At 40.6% G+C, this 10,244-nt stretch overlaps 2 protein-coding genes across 6 annotated transcripts in view; one reads left to right on the forward strand and one right to left on the reverse strand.

Moving 5' to 3' along the window:
- The window catches only part of LOC107756075 (anaphase-promoting complex subunit 13-like), a 4,175-nt gene extending 2,195 nt beyond the window's left edge, over nt 1-1,980 (forward strand). The window contains exon 3 of the mRNA XM_016573048.1: nt 1,715-1,980. Within this exon, the coding sequence (XP_016428534.1) occupies nt 1,715-1,840 (126 nt within the window). The 3' untranslated portion in view covers nt 1,841-1,980. The remainder of the gene's footprint in view (nt 1-1,714) is intronic.
- A 778-nt stretch (nt 1,981-2,758) lies between these two features.
- The window catches only part of LOC107756108 (rho GTPase-activating protein 32-like), a 135,995-nt gene continuing 128,509 nt past the window's right edge, over nt 2,759-10,244 (reverse strand). For all 5 annotated transcript variants that reach the window (XM_016573101.1, XM_016573100.1, XM_016573098.1 and 2 more), the window contains one exon: nt 2,759-6,976. In XM_016573101.1, the coding sequence (XP_016428587.1) occupies nt 4,757-6,976 (2,220 nt within the window). In that variant the 3' untranslated portion in view covers nt 2,759-4,756. The remainder of the gene's footprint in view (nt 6,977-10,244) is intronic.

Raw genomic sequence — 10,244 nt, forward strand, 5'->3', positions numbered from 1 at the left:
TAATAATAATTTGAACGGTTTGATGTGATATGAGCTAACCGATCTTTAGATTTAGTCACCATTGGTAGCGAGATTTATTGTAATGCTTTTTTCCTCAGTTGGTCAGAACAAACGTGGCAAACTTGTTACTTACTTGTTCAGATGGCAGTATACGGTGACAATTCTTATTTGGGTCATATATTCCAAGACATAGGCTAGAATCTGTGATTGCGAAGTACAGTAAATATCCACACCGGTGCGGTGACTGACTGCCACACATACTCTTCAGAACATTAGATTCACCCACTCACAACCCACACAAGCTAGATAATTCTGCACACAGCTGCAATTCCAGGTTTTCAAACAAGAGTTGGCGACAAAGAGGCAAAATTTACGGACTGCAGCTTTAAGTAATCTTCGCAATGGCGAGTACTGTTAATACTTCAGTCAGCAGTGGAATGTGCACAACACATGATTTTTTTTACTTCCTTTTTTCATTTTCATTAGGTATAGAGAGACAGCAACATATTTTGCTCGTGGAAATATCTGAGCATGAATACTTTACATTTGTATTATGTGATATCACTGTACAGGCGCATCTCAAAAAATTAGAATATCGTGAAAAAGTTCATTTTTTTGTAACTTATTTCAAAAAGTGAAACTTTCATATATTCTAGATTCATTACATGTAAAGTAAAACATTTCAAAAGTTTTTTGTTATAATTTTGATGATTAGAGCTTACAGCTCATGAAAGTCAAAAATCCAGTATCTCAAAATATTAGAATATTTCCTAAGATCAATCAAAAAAAGGATTTGCAAAACAGAAAAGTTCAAGTTCTTTAAAGTATGTTCATTTATGCACTCAATACTTGGTCGGGGCTCCTTTAGCACAAATGACAACATGTGAGGTGTGGCATGGAAGCGATCAGCCCGTGGCACTGCTGAGGCACTATTGAGCCTTCAGCTCATCCGTATTGTTGGATCAACTGTTTCTCATCTTTCTCTTGAAAATATCCCATAGATTCCATATGGGGTTCAGGTCAGGCATGTTGGCTGGCCAATCAAGCACAGTAATATCATGGTCAGCAAACCACTTGGAAGTGGTTTTGGCACTGTGGGCAGGTGCTAAGTCCTGCTGGAAAAGGAAATCATCATCTCCATAAAGCTTGTCAGCAGATGAAAGTATAAAGTGCTCCAAAATCTCCTGGTAGACATCTGCATCGACTTTGGACTTGATAAAACACAATAGACCAACACCAGCAGACGTAGTTTGGGCCAAAAAAAATTTCAGAACATAGTCAAAGGATAATTTAAGAAGAATATTAATTGATGAAAAATGCATCCAGAATTGCCTGAGACGGACTGTTACAGTGTCTTTTGTAACTGGTAGTGAGCTGTTACTCTGTGTTAAATCCTGTAGTAGGACAGTCATTAACAAAAAGCCACGGTTTCAGAAGTGGTTTGGTAGCCCTTTTTCTAAAGACGTCTGAGTGTGGTGACTCTTGATGCACTGACTCTAGCTTCAGTCCACTCCTTGTGAAGCTCTCCCAAGTGTTTGAATCGGCTTTGCTTGACAGTATTCTCAAGCTTGCGGTAATCCCTGTTGCTTGTGTAGAATATATTAAAGTTTCACTTTTTGAAATAAGGTACAATTTTTTTTTTTTCCCCATGATATTCTAATTTTTTGAGATGCACCTGTATGATTTCACTTTATTTTATACCTTTTTCTGGCAGAGTGAACTTCCAGAAGCAGAGCAAGACAACGGCGGATCGACTGAGTCAGTCAAAGAACAAGAGATGAAGTGGTCAGATCTCGCCCTGCAGAGTTTGCATGAAAACACCCCCAACATTGGCACTTAGATGTGAAGATGCTCTGTCCATGTATCTGTCCGTTATGTGGGTCACTGATACAAGATTTATGATGCAAAAAACAAATTTCTTGATTATGATTATGTGCCACTGTGATTGGCATTAAAAGGGTTTCATTGTTTTGATATTAAAGAATAAATAAAATGTTTAAAATGTAAAGTGCTGTATTCATTCAAATTAAGTTGTGCTAGTTGTTTAAATTCTTGATGGCACACAGCATTCTTACAATTCACACAATGTTCAAGATTTTAAACTGGTATCTAAAATGCACAATACTTCTTGTATAGATCAAACCTATGCAAACATTCAAAAAAATTAATTTGATCAAAGATGACAGTAAAGACATTTTACCGTTACATAAGATTTATATTTCAAATAAGTTGTTCTTTGAACTTCCTATTCATCAAAGAATTCTGAAAAAAATTTATCACGGGGTCCACAAAAATATTAAGCACTATTTTAAGTAGTTTTCAACTGTGATAAATGTTTCTTGAGCACCAAATCATCATATTATAACAATTTTGGATCATATGACACTAAAGTAGAATGGCTGCTGAACGTTCAGCTTTGACAAACTACATTTTAGAATATATTAAAATGTAAAAAACAAATTCTAAAGTTATTCAAAATTGTAGCAAAAAATGCAGTGAAATAAGAATGGGACGGCTTTCAAAAAAATCTTACCAACCCCAAACATTATCCTTATACTGTATTTGGATAAGAAAGAAGAATTAGACTTTAAAAAACCCTCTATCTTTGTATTTTGTGATATTTTGATTGTACTAAGGTAAAATACTACAAATACAACATGTGTAAAATAGATGAATAAACTGAATTAAATGCACAAGAAGAATGGAATCAATAAATCATTCCTTCTTTCAGGCTAAGCTGAATTTTATTTGGGTTCAAAGGTGACACCGAGATCCTCCATTTGTTATCACGAATATATTTGAAACATGGCTAACTGTGAGCATATTATGTTTTAGTCATAGACATGTATGATAATACTTTCTTGGTATTACAGAAAGACGTTCAGCTAGGTGGCTCCTTAAGCAGATGTGTAGAGGTTTGGGGGAATGTGACCAAATAGCTATGGATTTATAGTATAATGCTTGAGATTAACATATCAAATGCTATCTAAAAGGAGGTCTTTATTACAACAATCCAGCCAAATTAAATCAAACAGCAGCTGTATTATATTACAGATGTAAGCTGAATAAGTATTTGTTTTAAAGAGAAATACTAGTAATGTTCAGGCTACTCATTTGTTTGCTATACTAAAAAAAAAAAAAAATCCTCCCCAAAAATAAAGGAGTAAATGCCATTTGAGGCTAAATGAAATCAGACTGCAGGTTCATTCAAGCTTGATTAAATTAGGCTCTGCAAGCTTTAATGCTATAGTTTTCAGGGTCAAATCCTCATGAGGAGAGTGCAAGTATGGAGATGCTGCATTAACATTTTAGTTTGGTCCCATAAAATAGAGGTTACATATGAGTGCCTTTATTTTTTTCCACACTAGCCACCCAACCATTTTTTTTCACAGTCTAAAACAAATAAACAAAATCAAGAAAACAGCATATTAAATGTCAATCATAAAAATGCTGGAAAATGAACTTCATAAGGCTGGGCAAAACACAAAAACAGATGTTATTTGGGAATCAACCACAAACATACAAATTATGCCATTGTGAGCTTGGGCTCATTTGAATACTCGAACACAAATTTTAAAGGCATCGTAATGCAATAATAATTACTGTTTGACAGAACGGTAACATGCAACGACTTTGCAAAACAACAAAAAACGGGTCCCCTAATCATAAACTGTCCTTTTAAATAACTACAATATTGGTTTATCTCCACCTGACAGATTCACTAATTTTTCAGCATTATGAAATGAATGGACTTTTCAGGTAAGGGGTTCCCCTTATATAAAGTGTATGGATCTATGTGAAATTTAGTAATGCAGCTTGTTACAAAAATATAAGTAAGGTGCTGGTCTAAAATCAGTCAGAAACATATTTTAATCACTAAATGTATCAAAAACTCCCTGTCAATAACACAATTCCCTGAAAGTGGGACGAGAAATGTGTCACTTCACACTGGCACTCTTACCTTCAGGCATTCTCCAATATCTTAATGAATACTTCTGCCATCACAATCTCCATTCATTGTTTGGTCCCTCCAACAACAAACAGCAGCCAATCCAAGCAGAGTTCAGTCAAATCATGTCAAGTTTTCGAATGAAGAAAGAAATCCAGTTGCTTGTGATGAAACCCTATCATACATAATAGTAATGGCACAGTCCGGACAAAATGGAAAAAATGCACATTTTGGGCCCCCAACCAGAAGGCATAATATTAAGAATTTCATGTACCACCTAGTTGTGTAAAATGAAGGTAGGATGACTTAAACAGGGCTTCCCTTCCACTGTTACTGTAACACCCATAAAGTACACAATACATATAAATATATATATATATCAAGGTACACAGAACTGTTCTGTAAAATGTAGATTACATGCATTTCTAAAATGCAAACCTTTACACTTCATTTATACCCAGTCCCAGACCTTTTCAAAGTAATAAAACAGAACAAAAAGAATCCCTCATATCCAGTAGTACTTCTCCGATACACATAACTCATCTGGTTATGATTCATGTACCATTTGTCAATATCACAGAATATCTACAGCATATAACAAGTTATATTTCCATGTCACAATGTTTAAACAACTGATGAAATTATGGTACATTCAGTTCAGTAAAAAGTCTTTTACATTTCTTTGTACATTAAAAAAAAAGGAAACTGAATGTAAACAGTCAGAAGGCAGTCCACTGTCCCGCAGAGGCTGCTAAACTTCAACTGAGTTATTGACTACAATAATCTTATTTGTCATTAAATGCCTGTTTACTCAGCATTAATCTCGGTCTCTGGCCTCTGCACTGAAAGCTCAGCCTGTATGAAGGCGCCCTGTCCCAAGGCAGTGGAGTATGCCCGATTACTATGTGGAGTTGAGAAACCAGGGCTGTGATAGGAGCTGGAACCACCCCGATTTGATAATGAGGTTTGGGACTGAGGTACCGGATGGTAGTCATCCAGGTTGTCATAGTGTGACTGTAAAGTAATGGCACTTTGTCCCTGTGACTGATGAGAGTAGGATCCACTATGGTCTGAATTGTCTGGTAGATGTGCGGGAAGACTGGATTGGTTATAATGCTGTCGCTCTCTAACGCTATGTGATCTCTCTGGCTTGGGTGGAGGAGCTGGCCTCACAGGCACTGCTTGTTCATCTTCACTGGCGCTGCTCGTGGCTTTAACCCTGCATATGTGGCGATCCAAATCTGACCTTTCGTAACGAGGTTGGGCAGTCCTGCTCTCCGAGTGTTCCTGCCAATGTTTACTGCTCGGTTGCTTTTCCCCAGGTTCAAACTTCGGGTCATGATAGCCACCCTCTGGTAAGTGCTGCAGGCTTCGTGGTGGAAGTTGCGATTGATGTGAATGGATGGACGAGTAGGTCCTGGAGCTGCTTTCTTTGGTGGTCTTATCCCCCATCCCATTTCCTTGGCAGTGCTTCTCTGTTTCCATATACATCAGGACATCTGGATCGGAGATCAAGTGCCTGGGAGCATGCTGAGATCCAGGAACGATATTATATCTGGCCTCCTTGCTCTCGGCAGCCATCAATACAGTTTTGCCGGGATCTGATTTGCTGCGCAAGTGTAACATGTCTATATCCATTGGCATGTAGGGTCCTATGTTGTCATACTGAGACATAACAGAACCCTTCACCTTTTGTCTCGCTCGGCTTTCCCTGCGGATAGAGTGTATGCGAAGCCTCTCTGCTTCGTCTGGATCCCATGCAAAGTAAACACTCCCTTTTGAACCACCGTAAGGTGGCATGTCTCTGCTTACGAAGCTATGCTCCTTTAAAGGAATGAAATGCTTTGAAAGGTAGTGGTAGCCTCCAGATTTGGCTCCAGACCGAAGGAGAGGGGCACTATCCCGACCGCTGAAGGAATGGACGTGCCGTAAGCGGATCGTACCATAATGGTCCACATCGTAGAAAGGGGCATCCAGAACGTGAGAGCCAGAGTAGGGGCTGTAGCGGTACTGAACTCTTCCGTTCTCAAAATAAGGCTGCAGTTGTGTGACGTGGTAGTCGGCTTGAGAGGCCGGTTGGTGAGACTTGCAGTGGTAGACTGGGCGCTGGTAGTAAAATAACTCATCATCTGGTGGAACCTCGGTTCTGGTGACCGGCGTTGAGCGGATAGCGGTGGGAGCCACATGTAGGGAGTGGACCCTGCGGATTGTTGGGTACACGGTAGGTCCATCTACTTGGCTGTAGCCATGGGAGTGGTGCAGTGAGCCTGGAGAAATGTATTCACTTCTCAGAGGGCCACGCGATTTGATGGACTGGTGGTAGGACCTAGGTCCAATCGTATTGTATCGGCCATCACCGTGGCCTCTATAGGAAATCTGTGGCTCTGATTTCGACACATAAGAAACGTGTGGTGGAACACTCTCTGGTCTGTAATGGTATGCCATCGAAGCCTGACCTGAAGGGGATACCCGCTGATGGTAATACGCCTCTGTGGTGGGCTCCAGTAGGGCAGCGTCCCCTTTTGAGTGGTAAATGTAACCTGACTGATGAGTGGAAGCCCTATGGTGAGATGGATGAGATTGCGGGGGAGTCTCCTCCACTGAGCCTCTCATGGATGTTTCTAAGATGGCATGAAAGTTGGTGGGGTTTGCAGCCTCAGTGTTGCAGAGAGCAGCCATTGCTAGTTTACTTTCAATAGAACGAACTGGAGGCGTTGGCGGCGTCACTACCTGAGTATGGTGTTGAGGAGCACTATCTGCTTTTGAATGGACAGGCTTTATGGCTTCCCATGGTTTTTCCACAGGATCAAGAGGTGCTGCGGGGGTTGGTGCAACTCTAGCATTGGGCTGCGATTTGGGCTGAAACTGCGGCTGTGCTTGTGACTGAGAATGAGGCTGAACTTGAGGTTGAGACCGAATGGCTGCATGAGGTTGAGTCTGTATTTGTGGCTGAGGCTGGAGAATTGCGACTGGCTGATCTGGTGTCTTTATGGGTTTTGGTGGCATAACCATTTCAGTCATATGGCTCTATGGATTAAGCCCAAACAAACACTGTTAGGTTTCTTATATTTCCCTTTTTGTATTTACATGCGCTGTAATTTTAGTTATTGATATCATTACCAGATTAATCATTTTTAAATTTTGATACTAATTTTGTTGCAATATGACAGGTGAAATAATCACACATGCAAAAACATGCACTCTAAAGTAGAGACCTGCATTCCCGCGGGAGTACCGCGGGACCCAACGCAACAGGGTGCGGCGCGGGACATCTCTTGATGGGCGAGTGCGGGCGGGAAGAGACTCGTGTGTGTGCGGGATACGGGAGATTAAAATGATTCGCGGGACTCTCGCAAAATAGAAATTATCTAAACATAAATTATAATAAATTGTTATTTGTGTTGCACAAAATCAAAAAGAACAACTAATAATATTAAAATGATTAACACGCGCAAGCTAGGCAGAGTTTCTATTTATAACGCGTGTTTAAAGGGTTGCGCAATGTAGCCAATCACAGACTGAGCTGTTGATTTCTGGAACACAATGGCCAACCAGAGGTGATTAAGTTAGAATCCACTCACCGCAGTGCTGAAATTGCGTGCTCACGAATAGTCTAATTTTAGCACACGAAGTGTAGACATTGTGAAAGATTCATTATGCATATGTTCATTGTATTATAACAGAGCTTTATGAGATCGCAATGAACTGAGATGTCAGCTTTTAGTGATAATAAAGGAAGCACTGCTCGCATTCTGCCATGTCAAACCATGCACAGCGGGAGCGGAGATAAGATATTTTTCTGCGGGAGCAGGCGGGCGCGGGACAGAATCTTGTGGGAGTGGGCGGGAGCTGGACTGAAAAATCCGTCCCGCGCAGGTCTCTACTCTAAAGGTTCACATAAATAATAACAAATTAAATAAAAACAATGGCAGGCAGCTTTTGATCTAACAACTAGTAGCACTAATGCTTAACATGCTTTTCTAATTTTGAATTTACAATGGTGAATGTTTGGCTCATGAATGTTTATAACTAGTGCTGTCAAACGATTAATCGCATTCAAAATAAAAGTTTTTGTTACGTGATATATGTATGTGTACTGTGTTTATTTATTATGTATATATATAAATACACACACATACTGTATATATTTTGAAAATATTTACATGTATATACATTTATATTATATTATATAAATATATATAATATATAAAAAAAATTCTTAAATACACATGCATGTGTTTGCATTTTTATACTGTATACATAATAAATATACACAGTGCACACTCATATTATGTCAACAAAAACTTTTATTTTGGATGCAATTAATCGTGATTAATCGTTTAACAGCACTATTTATAACACTACTTAACGTTCAGCTTTGGCACTGAAGTACTAGTGCTACTGACATCCCTGCATGTGCCACTGCTTACCTCAGAGCTGGGTTGTTGAATGACAGTATCCTTGCTGCTGATAGCTGGTGTCGTGATTGTGGTAGTGGTTTTGTCTGTGCCCACAGGTGTCTGGCCCTCAGCTGGCTGCTGCCTTTCTGGGCTTTTTTGTGTTTGGGAAACTTGAATAGGTTGACTAGAAGGCATAGCACTCTGGCTTGAGGTCTCTGGTGAGATAACATCCTGGCTATTGCACGAAATGCTGGATGGCTTCCCGCTCTCAGCTGTGTTGAGGTGCAGACTGGCGGAGCGAGTTAACTTTTCAGTTGGGGTGGAGGGTGGTGAAGATGTAGGGGCAGATCTCTTTGATGCTTCGACTGCCGCTTCCTCCAAGGATGGCTGTGATGGCAAGGAAGGAGGAGGAGGCCAGTCCATGGTCTCCAGTAACTCTTGTGGCTTAACGGGGGACACTGGTGTAGGGGGTCCAGAGGATTGCCTCCGAGAGAGAATAGTAGCCTGCTGGGCAGATTCAGCTAGAGCTAGTGCAAGCATGCGGGCAGCGTTCTTTGGTGGGGGAGGGGGAGGTATGAGGGACACAGAGCTGACAGGGACATTGCCCTTTGGTGAGTCCAGAGCTACGGCTCCTATGGATGGACAAAACAGAGGGAACTCAAACAAGGAGAAAGCAGGCTAATATTCATGAGAAGGTAAGATAGGGAAATGTTAAATTTCTACAGATTGTGGACAGATTTCTCTACATTGAGGGTGTTTGTGCAAAGCGCTACTGGTAAAAGCCTGGTGAACTAAACCTGAAAAATCTAATAATTCTCTTATGAAACCCAGCATACCTTGGAGGTTCATATCACAGTGGCATCAGGGTTAATGACGGTGTTTACAATAAAATAAAATAAAAAAAACGTTCAAAAATCTATTGTCTAAGTTCTTAATGTACTCTCTGTATTCGTGTTTGTTTCAAATATTTTTGAAAAATCTTTTATAAAATGATATCAGGACAGCGGTTTCACCCTGACATTTTAAAAATTAATTTTAATACAGAAATTAAAAACATTCTCATTCTAGAAGAGGAGAATTAAACTAATTTAGGATAAAAATGTCAATGACTCCTCAACAAACATCATGGATTTAAGCTACCATATCCCTGTATTTCAGTTCAGCTTACCTGGCTGCTCTTGAGAGAAGGTGACCTGTGGTGGCTGTGAACATTCAATGCTTGATATGTCTTTACTCTCTTTACTCTCAAAGGTAGCAGCTTTAGAAAGAAGCTCTTGTTGAATGGCTTCACTCAGGGGCAGATTGGTGGTTCTTGACAGAGAGCTCAATTTTGCAGGAGAGTCGAGTGGAGATGGAGGGGAAGAGGGCTGAAGCACAGTGCTCTCTGGTGCTTTCCTTATCATGGAGGCAGCCGATTCAGAGACACTTAAAGGAGTCACAACAGCAGACTTCTCACTGCTCTCAAGGGATTGAACTGGAGTTTTCTCTGAGAAAGATGCAGGGGGCAGTTTATTTCTATCCTTTAAGGCTGGACTGTGGTCTGGAGACACAGAATTACTCGTAACTTTAGCTCTGACTGGCAAGGCTGGCTCTGAGCCACTGGCACTGCCCGGGCTCCTCTTCAGTATGCTTTCATCTGTGTCAAGTGAGAAAATGGAAGTCTCTGCCAGAGGAAGGCTACACTGGAAAGACATGGGGTCAAAGTCTAAAGAGGCCATGCCAATGTCAGGGGGGCTCAGGTCCACATCGTCAGTGGAACATGGCGGGGAGATGAGAGCAGGCACACAGATTGGTCCATCATCCCCATCACTGTCCCCTTGGCCCAGGTTGTCATATGAGTTACAGTGTTGTCTGCTATCCAGCAGGTCACCATTGAAGGAAGCAGAGAGAGCATC

The sequence above is a fragment of the Sinocyclocheilus rhinocerous genome, unplaced genomic scaffold (assembly GCF_001515625.1).
Source record: "Sinocyclocheilus rhinocerous isolate Xijiao unplaced genomic scaffold, SAMN03320098_v1.1 scaffold682, whole genome shotgun sequence".
Lineage (NCBI taxonomy): Eukaryota > Metazoa > Chordata > Actinopteri > Cypriniformes > Cyprinidae > Sinocyclocheilus > Sinocyclocheilus rhinocerous.